General features: G+C 38.9%; 1 protein-coding gene across 3 annotated transcripts; it reads left to right on the top strand.

The window, feature by feature from the left end:
• Nucleotides 1-32: 32 nt before the first annotated feature.
• Nucleotides 33-12,800, top strand: unc93b1 (unc-93 homolog B1, TLR signaling regulator). 3 transcript variants are annotated; one of them, XM_086142568.1, is made up of 14 exons: nt 33-135; nt 1,313-1,426; nt 1,530-1,671; nt 1,812-1,965; nt 2,043-2,204; nt 3,579-3,708; nt 3,831-3,924; nt 4,853-4,977; nt 7,255-7,437; nt 7,759-8,032; nt 8,113-8,234; nt 8,331-8,453; nt 9,261-9,461; nt 12,715-12,800. In XM_086142568.1, exons 1-13 carry the CDS (start codon nt 133-135, stop codon nt 9,432-9,434), a joined length of 1,800 nt encoding a protein of 599 aa, XP_085998694.1. In that variant the 5' UTR covers nt 33-132; the 3' UTR covers nt 9,435-9,461; nt 12,715-12,800. The 3 variants fall into 3 exon arrangements, with proteins under 3 accessions (XP_085998694.1, XP_085998693.1, XP_085998695.1); XM_086142567.1 differs by lacking the exon at nt 12,715-12,800 and having other exon boundaries at nt 9,261-10,251; XM_086142569.1 differs by lacking the exons at nt 9,261-9,461; nt 12,715-12,800 and having other exon boundaries at nt 7,759-8,025; nt 8,331-8,455.

The raw sequence follows: 12,800 nt of genomic DNA, 5'->3' as shown, positions 1-12,800 counted from the left end.
TGAGAGGAAACGAAACCTGGGACGTCGCTATACTTTCATACCTGGACCCTGTTCCGGGGGAAAAGAGGAACCAGGCTGAGACGCTGCGTGGGGGAAAGGCGGCTTGTGTATGTCCGTCCCGATAATACAGCCATGGTAAGTGATTTAAAAGCAAAATAACTTTGTGGAGTCCGAACTTTTTGTGGAAGTCAATCATACTAACGTGGTTAAAAGGGTTATTTAACATGTCCTGCTAAATGTTACTCAGAAAAAGTGAACGCAATAAATGTTCCATAAAACGTATTTTATTATGAGCAAAAAATGTTACGAGGTAAGGCCTGACAGTAGTAAAACATTTAATATGTAAATGTCCTTCGAGAGACCCTTTTTCTCCAGTTTGTAGCATTAATTGGTACAGTTTTTAACGCCAATAAGTTGTCACCTTTCCTCTCTAAGAGAAAACAATATCTATTATCAATAAAGTTTTATTTCTGTTATCATTTTTCCCTCTATTGTACTTAAATGTTGCTTTGTTTGAAAGGTATCAAACACAATACACATAATATGATGCGCCACTGCCAGTCTACACAAGTAAACTTTTCAAGTCTTTAAACTTCCCCATCAGAAAGTCATGTGTTTGCCAGTGACAAAAATACAATATAATTCAGTAGAGTATGTGTATTTAAATCATAGATACTTATCGTACTTTCTTCTGGTGCCCTCTGCTTTTAGTCAAGTTCCATATTCATATGACAGCTTTTACTTAATGCAAAAATCTAAAAGTTATAAGACACCCGGTTTGATTTAGTCAGGGAGCCTCGATTTGCATGTTCTCCTCGTGTCTGTAGATTTCCTGCAGGCTCTCCAGTTTCCCTCCATTATTTGAAAACATGCAGAAGGTCAATTGGGGACCCTGAATCAGCCAGATGTGTAAATGAGGGAGTGAATAGCTGTATGTCTTTATATGTGGCCTTGCGATCGATGATGTACCCTGCCTCTTGCCCTATGACAAATGGGATAGGCTCCAGAATCCCCTAGGACCCTGAGTGCGAGATGAGCGGTGTAAAGAATCAATCATTGAAATATATCAGCACATAAGTAACATTGTTCCATCAACATGGCCTTGCTCGACTCATTAATGCCTTTTTCCCCAAGTAATAAAGGCCAACATACATTGACTCTACTGATGAATCTGGTCAGCTTTATATTTGATATGATTGTGATTATTTGTAGCTCAGCTAAATCACGAATGTGTGCCGAGATTGTTTCACTGATTTATTTGATCCTGCAACATACCCGATAAACTTTGTGTACTGCTCCTTCTGGTCAATAGATGGAGAACACAGATATTGAGGAACTTGTAGAGGAGGCAGATCATTTTGCAGCGCCTCCCAACGGTGGTATGAATGAACTGCAAGAGGTGGGACAAGAAAACATGCAGGGCCAGGTGAGCACTAAACCACTTGTGTGGAGTCTGTGATTCCCTGGTTTTGGACTAAAGTTAACATGTACTGTAAGTTGTGCATAACCGTTATCTTCCCTCTTTGTAGATAGAGGAGTTTCTAGGCCCACAAACAGAATACAAAGAGGAGGAGGAGGAGAGGAAGTACTACAGGAGGAAGCGATTAGGAGTCATCAAGAATGTTGTTGCAGCTAGTACCGGGGCCATGATCGTGTACTCTGTTTACATGGGTGAGTCGGCGTTTGTGAGGATTTGATTTGATCAGGAACAGCGCAACATATAGATCAATATGTAGATTTTTTTTAATGTGCGTGTATGTATTTATGTGCGTGTGTGTTTGTGTGTGCGCGTGTGCGGGCTTATTAAAAAGGCCTTCTGCAGATGCAGTTAATTCTTCATTATGATATGACCTACCGTGAGGTGAAATACAGCAACCTTGGCCTCGAGGACATCGATCGTAAGATGTTGATGGGCATCAATGTCACCCCCATCATAGGCCTGCTCTACACCCCCATTCTTATTAGGTAACCCCTCCCCCCACACACAGATTTAAAACTTACATGTCTTCCGTCTTCAATTTGTATATATTTTACACACTCAGGTTTCTCGGCACCAAGTGGATGATGTTCCTGGCCTCAGGAATCTATGCATTTTTTGTCTCAACCAATTACTGGGAACGTTACTACACCTTGGTTCCATCTGCTGTCGCTATTGGTGTTGCAATTGTGCCATTATGGTCTTCCTTAGGAAATTACATTACCAGGTAAGAGAAGGGTCATTTGATGGATGAATTTCTTCTTATTTACAGTGTGCATGTTTTTGGATGCCAGTTGAGGAGAAACATCACTATGTTGATAGGGACGTTTACCATAACCAAACATTTTTATTCAACATCAGTTAGCATTTTTTCTTGAGATAGCAGGGACCTCAACTGTACAGGAATACTCTTTGGCTTACTGCACTTAAATTAAGATAAGATAAGATATACTTTATTGATCCCCATAGGGGAAATTATTTTTGAATTCTAGTAAACACATAAATATGCAGCATCAAGAAAACTCAAGTGAAGCCTCATGACTCATTTCAAGTGAATGTTTTCACATCTGTATGCAAATATCTATTTGTGTCAGTATCAAGCTAGTTACAGCACCTGTTACCTTATGGTGCAAATATGTGGTTGTCACACTCCCATGTTTTCTTCTATATTTTGATTTTCTAAATTCCCTAATTGGGTTGAACCAATGGTGGAATTGACCCATAAGTGCAGTGAATATTTAGGGTGTTTACAATTATTGTGTTTTATTTTTTGACTGCTGTCAAAATTGCGTCCAATTGTAACCCCCCTCGACTGATTAGCAAATCAACACTTGTCATGCTGAATTACACAGATGAGAGTGAAGAAGGAGAAGGTCCATTAAGCTTGTGGTTCATTGTTTGCTGAAACTTTCAAAGTGACATAGAAATCTGACTTAATTTCTCACAAATTTTATACGCTTATGTCATTGAGCTGTATATATTAATCTAAGGGGATTACAGTTTCTGTTTTAACCCATATGGGCAGAATATAAGAAGTGAGTAGAAAAAGGCACAGATGGCATCAAAATAAGAACTTCATGGTATCAGCGTGATTTGAGGAGATGATTAAACATTGTTTTCGTAATGATCTGTGAACTTAGTATTATTACTGTAACCCTCTTGTCACATTACATACACCTTTGTGTATTGTATTTCAGTTTTTGGGGTGAAACAGCGAATTGGAAATGACATTTTCAGCACAATATCTCCTCATCAAAGGCACCAAAATAAAACCTTGATCATTTACTGTATTTTGAAAAAATATTAATATCCCAATTCCTTAGTAGAATTAGTGCATGTTGAAGTACATTCACTTATTTCAATGTATCACTAGTTAATATAACTTTTCTGTGTTAACATTAGTTTAGCAGAAAATTGAACTGATAATGATTTAAGTATAACAGGATATATCAGGATAGTCAGTGACAATTGCTACATTTTCAATTTAATTGTAATTTATTATCTGTCAAGGCAGAGAACTGCCACCCCAAGGATGGCCACGAAACCTCACTGTAAGCAGCCATTTCGAGTTAAAGCTTAGAGTTTCCTTTCCTGCATGTAGGATGGCACAGCAGTACTATGAGTACACCAACTACAAGGATGAGAACGTGCAGGAGCAGAAGAAACTTCCAAAGGGAGCGTGCCACAAATACATCATTGTGTTCCAATCTATCTTCGGCATCATCTTCCATGTGAGACCCTGCAATAACTTATCTACTGTGCATAAATACTTTTTCCTCAGGATTTGTGGACGGATTGCATTCTGAACATCTTTAGAAGCAAACCATCTTCTCTTGTCTTTCTGCCTCATCAGTTGAGTCTTGTTTTTGCTGAGTTCCCCATGTGTCTCGTCCTCAACGGCTTCCTGCATGAAAACGAGCACATTCTCTCACACGTCTCAAACTGCGGTAAGAAGGCGCATAACATTACATCTCCTGTGATGGAACAAAATGTTTCTGAACAACTTATCAGTAAGTTCGCTTGTATAAGATCTTGGATCAACGCAATGGGTGTTACTTGTCGTTAAGAAACTGTAATATAATTGTCATCAAGACCAGTTGCTCCCTTCTGCATTTAGCTTCACATCGCTCCGGATGGTGTCAAATCTCTAAAAGACATGGTTCTACATACAAAAAAAAACAAAAAAAAACTGTGAGTGAATTTCTACTGTAATGCTGTGAAAAAAATAGTCAGTTCACAGACTGGCAAATACTTTTGTGGAGAATGTTATGGTTCTTCATCTGCTACCATACAGAATTATAGCTTTCCTTAGAGACTTCAGTTTGCCCCAGAGAAGAGTATAAATCACAGAAGGACACCTAGTTTCAAAAATACTGTAAATTATAAAAAAAAACAAAACAAAACAACATTTCTGAGCCACTTTTCTGCAAACACCTATAGCTGGTCAAGGCCTCATGAGCAAGGTCTTTATCAACGGGTCAGCTCTATCGCAGTAAATGAGCAAAAGGATTGTGTGTCAGTTCATGTACAGTACTTCAAAATGCTGTATTTAGTGTATTTCATTGGTGTAGTTTTTGTTCTTTGAGTTTCTTGTATAAAGGAACCCTTTTCCCGAAGCGTAAGTGTTTTTCCAACTTACCTTGGACAAACATGTAAGGCTCTTGCTTTTATCAGCAGCTCCTGCATTGACTGTAACAACAGGTGGAAACACATGGCCTCTTCAAAAAGCAGAACCAAGATCTTGCGCATCCTGTTTTTTTTTTTGCCGTCCTTTCAGCTTTCTCTAAAATAGCCATCACAGTTTCCATTCAGTATGCAGACTACTAACCTATCCTAACTGATCCAACACTTTGGCCAAATCTGGCACTTTCTCAGGTGCAACAGTCAGCGGCCTGATTCCTGGCTTCAACAAGACAGTACTGACCAGACTACCCCGCTCCATGTTGCTCATCCAGGTGGAGAGTGTCCTAATGGGCTTTGCATTTCTCGCCATGTTCATTGTAAGACGTCAACTCCCCAACACACCTTTGACTTCAAAGTTCATTTTCTCCTTCATAATCCTGAGTGTCTTGCATTAACATTGAATTATAAGGTTAAACTAACTTGGTCTAACTTGTTCCCTTTTTCCTCTCAGTTGCTTTCCACAGCAAATCATCTTCCTGTGTCTAACCCATCATTCCTCTCCGTATCCTTTTCTCTCACACCAACTTAAACTTCATGTCCTTTTTCAGTGCATCTGTAATCTCCTCTTCGGTCTTCCTCTAGGCCTCCTTCCTGGTAGCTCCAAATGCATCAGCCCCTTAAGAACTCTGACCATGACGAATGGGTCTTATCCCCTTTCAGGAAACCTCAAATATATAAAGTACTCTTTAGAATTAATCATAACACCATGATATTATTATACATTTAAAAAACAGCCACTGCAGACTTAAGGCCATTGATCTATTTTCTTTCATGAGATTATACTTTGCTCCCTATTTTGTGATGTAACTTTTTTTATGAATTTGTAAACCGCTCTAAACACCACACTTTTCAAAGAATGAGTATTTATTTCCCCCCCATTCCAGGTTTTCTCAGCTTCCTCTAAATTAGTAATTGTTTTTTTTTCAGAGCAGAACCACATGCAATGATAAAGTGCCTTTACTTTGGTGCCTTGAAAACAGCTGTATTACAAGAGTGCAGGACGCCAGATAATATATGATATTTCATAGGCGTCACTTACAAAAAGGTACTGTTATCTGGACTGTGCAGTAATGTAGGACGTGAGGGATTCATAATAATTATGTATTTACAATTGTATCCAAGCGATGTCTCTGTTTTGTAAAACTATATTGGCTCCATCTCATCAAAAGAAGAGAGATGTCTGATCAAATACGAAAGCATGTTTTTGCATCAGGCCTGTTGTCTGTTAGGGTCAGTTCCTGAAAGCAGTTGAAAGCTGGAAGGGTAAAAGCATCCTCTGAGCTGAGCAGTGCTAAAATTGTGTAGTCTGTGGAATACAGGGACAGGAAAGAGTTTAATAACAACATAATCAGTCACTGCACCTCCCACTTGTTACAAATATACATCCATAAAAAGAAAATACATACATAAAAGTATGCATTTTATGAATCTTTCATCTTTAATATCTTACCTATTAAAGGTGTGAAACTTAATTTCTGTATATATCTATTTATTTAAAGCCATTATTCCAAAATAGTCTGAGTTCACTCTAGGAATATGTAATGGTGGGCAGCTCTGTTGGTAGAGCAGGCATCCCTCCAAACAGAAGGTTGGCAGTTTGAGTCCCGGCTGCTCCTGTCAAGTTATGCCGAAGTGTTGAATACAGGCAAGACACTGAACCCAGAGTTGCTCCTGATGTCCTGTTTAGCCTCAGGCTCCACTGTTGCCATTGGTGTGTGAATGCTTTTGTAGTGTAAAGTACTGTGGAACTGCAATGAGTGAACACCTCTATACAGGACTGTCTCAGAAAATTAGAATATTGTGATAAAGTTCTTTATCTTCTGTAATGCAATTACAAAAACAAAAATGTCATAAATTCTGGATTCATTACAAATCAACTGAAATATTGCAAGGCTTTTATTATTTTAATATTGCTGATTATGGCTTATATCTTAAGAAAACTCAAAAATCCTATCTCAAAATATCAGAATAGCATGACAAAGTAATTTTTGTTTTTTTAATTGCATTACAGAAATTAAAGAACTTTATCCCAATATTCTAATTTTCTGAGACAGTCCTGTAAGTTAAGACCCTTTAAGACTATAAATTACACACTAAATAGAAACAAAGTTCTTAATTTTAAGAAACAGCTGTTTCATACTTCGCTCTGAATCATAGTGTAAGAATTAAAATGATTTCCATAGGAAATGCTATACATTAAAAAATAGATTGTATCTTTACTCCTCACATCTTGCCCCGTTGTTATCTCATCAGTTTTTCATTTCCTTCCAACAGGCGGCGCACCACATTTTTCTCCCAACTTCTGCTTTTCATCTCATCACCTCTTTTTCCTCCTGTTCTTTCGCATCACAAGTTTTCTGCTCTCATTTCCTCCTTACCCTCCCACTCTGCAACTGAGAACAACGTCATCGTTGCACTTAGTGAGCCTACATCGCCTGCGTAGTTTATGGATGCTGGTTTCGTCCCCCAATAGCTCATACACACACACACACACACACACACACACACACGTACACACTATGGAACAAATGTGTATGAATCATAGTTATTACTTAAAATAATCAAAATTAAACACCATTTATCAATACTTGTAGTTCCTGTTACTATGTGGCGCCGCCTACCGCCCGACCGAAGAGATCGACCTCCGAAGCATTGGCTGGGGAAATATCTTCCAGCTGCCTTTCAAGCACCTGAGAGATTACCGCCTGCGTCTTCTCTGCCCCTTCTTCATCTACAGTGGATTTGAAGCACTATTTGCAATCACCGGATTCTGCCTGGTAATGCTATGTTACTGGAACTCATGGGAAAGAAACAGTTGTCAAAAATGATTGGATATTCTGTTGTTGTTAGATTGTTTCCTGATTTTCGAAGATCAGTTATTGCTCTTTTATATCTTCATAATCTCACAATTTGGAAACAAAAATTAAGACCACCCTTCTCCCCCTAAGAAAATGTGGAAGGACTAAAAGTGTTTAGCCAAAACAAGGAAATTTAGTTTCAGTTACTTTTATTCATATGGGAAAAGTCATTATCAGTTATTGCTTATTGCTAGCATGAAGAACATTATTCTCTGTGTTTATTCTCTCGTTTTACAACAGACTTATGGTGTTTGTGCGCTGGGCCTCAAAAAACTTTGGCTTCTCGTCACAGTCTACGGACTGTCCTGTTCCATCTTCTCTTCACTCTCCCTTTTCACCCTCTACACTCCACGATGGCTGTGTCTGGTTGGAGGCGCTGTCATTCACATGGTGCTGATGGTGGTTCTCCTTGTATTTTCTCCGGAGCCAAGAACACCAGCCTATCTGGTCCCTCTGCTGGTGATTGCTACACTTTGGGGACTCGGCACTGCCTTGAACAAAACCGGGGTCAGCAGTAAGTAGCAGCTAGAGGAGTTATGTCTGTTTTTAATGCACACCAAGTCAGCGTTTTCCATTTATGTTTGTGCATGTCAGTCCTGCTGGGTATGCTGTATGCTGAGGAGAAAGAGCGTCTGGACTTTGTTTACACCATCTATCACTGGTGGCAGGCTATTGCCATCTTCATTGTGTACTTGTGGTCCAACCTGCCCATGAGGGTATGTAAGTGTGTGAGTGTGTGTGAATGCATTCAGAAATTCCTCTGAGGCTGTATTATTCAATTAAAAGTCCTTATACCTACCTTTCCTCACCAGGCCAAACTCTCCATCCTGCTGGCTACGTTACTGGTTGCCTGTTACTGCTATTGGGTGATGGAGCGTCGCCTGGCCAGAAACGTGCCCTACAGACTCCCCCGCATCCCTCGACCAAGACACAAGGTAGTCACAAGTAGCTTGATGAATTTAACAGTGTCAATTGACTCCTGTTGCAAAAAAAGTTGCTATTTAATGGATTCAATTTGAGGTAGTCTTCCATTCATATTAAGTTACAAAAGGAGACGGCTTTTCCACTAACAGTCTCAGATTGTAATTTTGAAGGTGCTTCATTATTGAAACTTCAAACTTGCCTTTCACATTAAAATGTGTGAGTACTATAAAAGGCTTTGATATCACTACTTTCTGTTTTCATCATCTCTGTGGGCTGCATCTCCTTCTTCTTAATAGTGATTGTTCCTACTCTGTTGACGTGCACATGCGTTTTTGATAGTAGGGACCATTTCCATGACGTCGACTGACCATTGAAATAATGATCTGAGCCTTTTGGCAGCAAATGCTTACTCTTTTTGTTTTGCTGCTTTTGAAAACTCTAGGCTGCAAATGTTCAGCGGCTGTGCTGTTCTCACTCAGTATCAAACCACCTGTGTGTATTGAGGATTGCAATCGTAAAATTATATTTGTACTCACTGTATGATTTTTTTATATGAAATACTCTCCATTTTTTAATTATTATATATTTTTTAAACGCTTGCTAACCAGCTTGGTTAACTCTATGGATATGATCCATCTGTGACAAAGGCTCTGCAGATTTTATATAATAATATACTTTGCTGTTCCTTACCTGTGTGTGATGAGAAATAATAGGTGTTTACTGTGTTTCAAATGCTTTATTACTTTGAGCCTTCATGCCAAGCGGTGCCATCCATTGACACAATTCATATTCAGCCTTGACTTTATTTGCATCTGCAGGTCAAAGGGTATCGCTACCTGGCTGAGGATAACTCAGATGAGTCGGATTCTGATAAAAGTGAGGAGGAATACCAAGAGGATGTCGGACCGACAGAGGATGAGGACTCTGTGGCGGAGGGTATTGGCACTGAGGACGGGGCAGAGGGTCCTCATCATGGACAGGAGGACATGTGATGGAGCCTGAAAGGGAGGAGTGTGAGGGTATGTGAATAAAAGAAAAAGAGAGAGAGAGAGACGTACAATGGAGCGAGAGTCTGAATTGCTGAAATATTCATCAGAGGTATTCGTCCTTGATGTCATTCTCATTCCCTACTCTTTAAATCAGGGGTGTCAAACTCATTTTCATAGCGGGTCCACTTCATTTTAATGATTGCCCTCAAAGAGCCACATGTAACAGAAATAAATGTACCTACTCTTTAATGTTAAATAACTCTGAATTTATTACTCATTTTAATTCTTGGACAATTTGTTGTTTTTGTGAAAGAATAACTTTGGCATATTTAGTGTCTGTTGTCAAATGCCAACGTAGATTGTACTTTGACAGTAGATTGTACTTTGACAACTGGATTTTCTAAGATATACCAATCTCCTTGAAGCACAAACATGTATTCGCCTTCTCATCTTTCTTGAAACGGGCTTCCATCTGCATCAACTTTTCATGTCCTGGACATTTAGGAATCTTTTGTGTTTCAATTCCACTTACTGAAAATTGCATTGATGTGGATACACTGCAATCTAGTGGCAGGATGCCGTCACTTCGCTGGTAACATGATCAGCACGAATTGTGGAAAATGTATTTTTTGGTCAAATCACTGGTTTGGCTTATATATTTTAAGACAATCAAGTCTTTTAAGACGATCTCGCGGGCCACATAAGATGATGTGGCGAGCCACATTTGGCCCGCGGGGCGTGAGTTTGACACATGTGCTTTAAATCAAACAGGCTTTCTTGCTTCAATTGAATATGCTTTTCACATCTGGAATCTCAAAAAGATCAATACAAAATTTATATTTTTTGTTTCATAACCTGTTTATTTTTTATTTTTGGGAGGGATTTAGTTTTTACTGAACTGAACATCTAGAATGTGCTTTAGCTTTATTTGTCTCCTGGCGCCTTTGACAGAGGGACGTTTATTACAGAGAATAAACCCAATTATTGGATATCTTCTTTGAGATATGCATGGCCTCGCCCACTGCCTGTCTCCCTGTCATAATGTGACATAATGTGTGAGTGCCTTATTATGGACAGCTTTTACTTGAACTTGTTGATATACCAGGAGCCCCCTTGTGCCTTTTAGAAAAAAAAAGTTTTTGTACAGTTTTTGTGATTTCGTGACTTCAAAATCACTTATTTCAATGCATTTTTTCTCCATTTATTTGGCTTATTTAAAGGCAAATTCTAGATTTGAATTTAAAATTGAATTCTAAGTGAATTATACGTAAGGTTTCAGCAAGATGGAAGTATTTTATAGCACTTACCCGGTAAATGTAAATATGCAAATTTAGTTTTTTGTTGAATTAAGGTGCATTTTCTAACTGACTCAACTTGTATAAATGATTATCTTACAAAGCAAGCAAGAGAACAGGTTCCATCAGGTCTGTAATGGTGTCATGTCAGTTTTAAATGCTCAGTGTGCAATGATGTTTTTCTTTTGTTCATTTGCAATGGTTTTTTTCCTGCATCATGTACAGGAGAGTGTAAATTTAATTCTTGAGACATTCTTTTATGTGTATCAGATTCAGACACAGAAATAAAGACGTGTAGATTGTTGAATGTTTTTCTGAATCTAATCAGAACCGGCAGGGTAGACTTAACTGTGTCTTAATTGAGGTTAGCGCTTTCCTTTATGATTCTTTTGATCAGCTATGTATTTAACTAAAGACTGTCTGGACTTTTATTTCTCTGAGAGGGTGGCTTCCTTGTTGAATCAGACTGCTTTTCTTGATGCTGTACATATGAAGTTATTATATCAAAAAGTGAAGCTGATGTTAAATGCATTGGTAACTTGTTCAATTAATTTAAATTGGTGTATGCTTAATTACATGTAGCTAATAGATCCTCAAAGGGGAGGATCTGTGTTATTTACCAGCTTTTTTAGGTTTGATTTCTATGTGTCCCATTTACTTTTTACCACATGTGCAAGAGAAGGAATCAAAATGACATTGTGAAAATTCGCAACTACAGAAGTGATACTATATGAGGAAGTGAGAAATCATCGCTTTTCAATCATGACATTTTCACACTAGAAAGGAGATGTGATAAAGGGGATTTTAAAAATGGATCAGTACAACTTAATGCGGCATAATCCAGCTTCTGCTGGATTCACTGAGCTCTTCTTTCTATGTCTCTTTTATTTTGCACCTTTTTTTCTGGTGAATTACATTGCATTTATGAAGAACTGCCACTCTCCGAAGATATTGTCCACAAAACTATTTGAGCCAGGTACAAGTCCATGACCTGCAGCACAAATAAGGTGGTTGCAAGATCTCTTTCCAATGCTGAGGCGGTGAGTTGGCAGACGCACAAAAAAAAAATCATATAAACACTCCCTCTTGTGGCCAAAAGAAGAAGCGCATCCTCCGAGAAAGCTCTTGGCTCTGTTATTTCTACCTTCTAGCTGCAGCGAAACAGTGGAAATGTCTTCTTGTGATCATTGATCTCATGAAAACAAAGTTAAATTTCATGTCAGCAACTTTAGTGTCCTGATGTTAAATGTAGTCGTTGACCTTGTTTGCCACAATTGGCTAATTTATAGCCTTCATTATGGTTTCTTCTGTGTTTTTGTTATTCTGCATATTCTGTGGTCAGGTCACAGTTGTCCAAATATGTTTGATAGTTTGGTCCCCTAGGTTGCTTTCTGTAGCTTAACTGGAAGTTGTGGATGACTGTGCTTTTGGATTCAAGTCATCTCAAGACAGTCACTGTCTGCCCACTGCGTCAACAGGCTCTGCAGTATTTTGCCACCTGTAATGATTGTTGAAAGTCAGTGCGAAGTAAAAGTCCCTCTGTTTGGAGACAGTGGTGTTGCACACTCAGGACACCCCTTCTGATTCTCCAAAAACGGCGGTAGAACCTCACAGATATGCACCAAAAAAGGAAAAAAGTCAACAAAATATAATTAAATGCAGAGATAGAGACTGGTTCAGTACTGTTGTAGGATTCTCTGAAGATGGAGAATGCAACACGTTGTCCAAAGTGCATTTATTTTTTAAATTTCAAGCCTTTGTAAGTGTGTTTAGCCACTTTGGATCTCCTTCATGAGGAGGTAAAATGTGAGCGCTGGGCCAAAACGATCAAGTAGTTTAATAGATATGATTGACCGGCCGTTCCACTGTATGAATAGCAACTCATTACATTATATCTGCAAATTAGCATTCAGAACTCACTGGATAGATTTTATTCTGACAGAAAGTGGCAGTGGATGAGCTGAAGTTCTCTGTGCTTTGGCCCTCAGGACCCGGAGCTAAATCTGCACTCGGCTGCCGTAGCAAGCAGGCATCTAGAGAGTCAGTTGGCAGGCATAACAGAACATGACTAAAG

Source organism: Fistularia commersonii, chromosome 35 (genome assembly GCF_037954325.1).
Source record: "Fistularia commersonii isolate RoL2024-O1a breed Wild chromosome 35, RoL_Fcom_v1.0, whole genome shotgun sequence".
Classification (NCBI taxonomy): domain Eukaryota; kingdom Metazoa; phylum Chordata; class Actinopteri; order Syngnathiformes; family Fistulariidae; genus Fistularia; species Fistularia commersonii.
The sequence above is the reverse complement of the archived record's forward strand: the minus strand, read 5'-3'. Positions and strand labels throughout refer to the sequence as shown.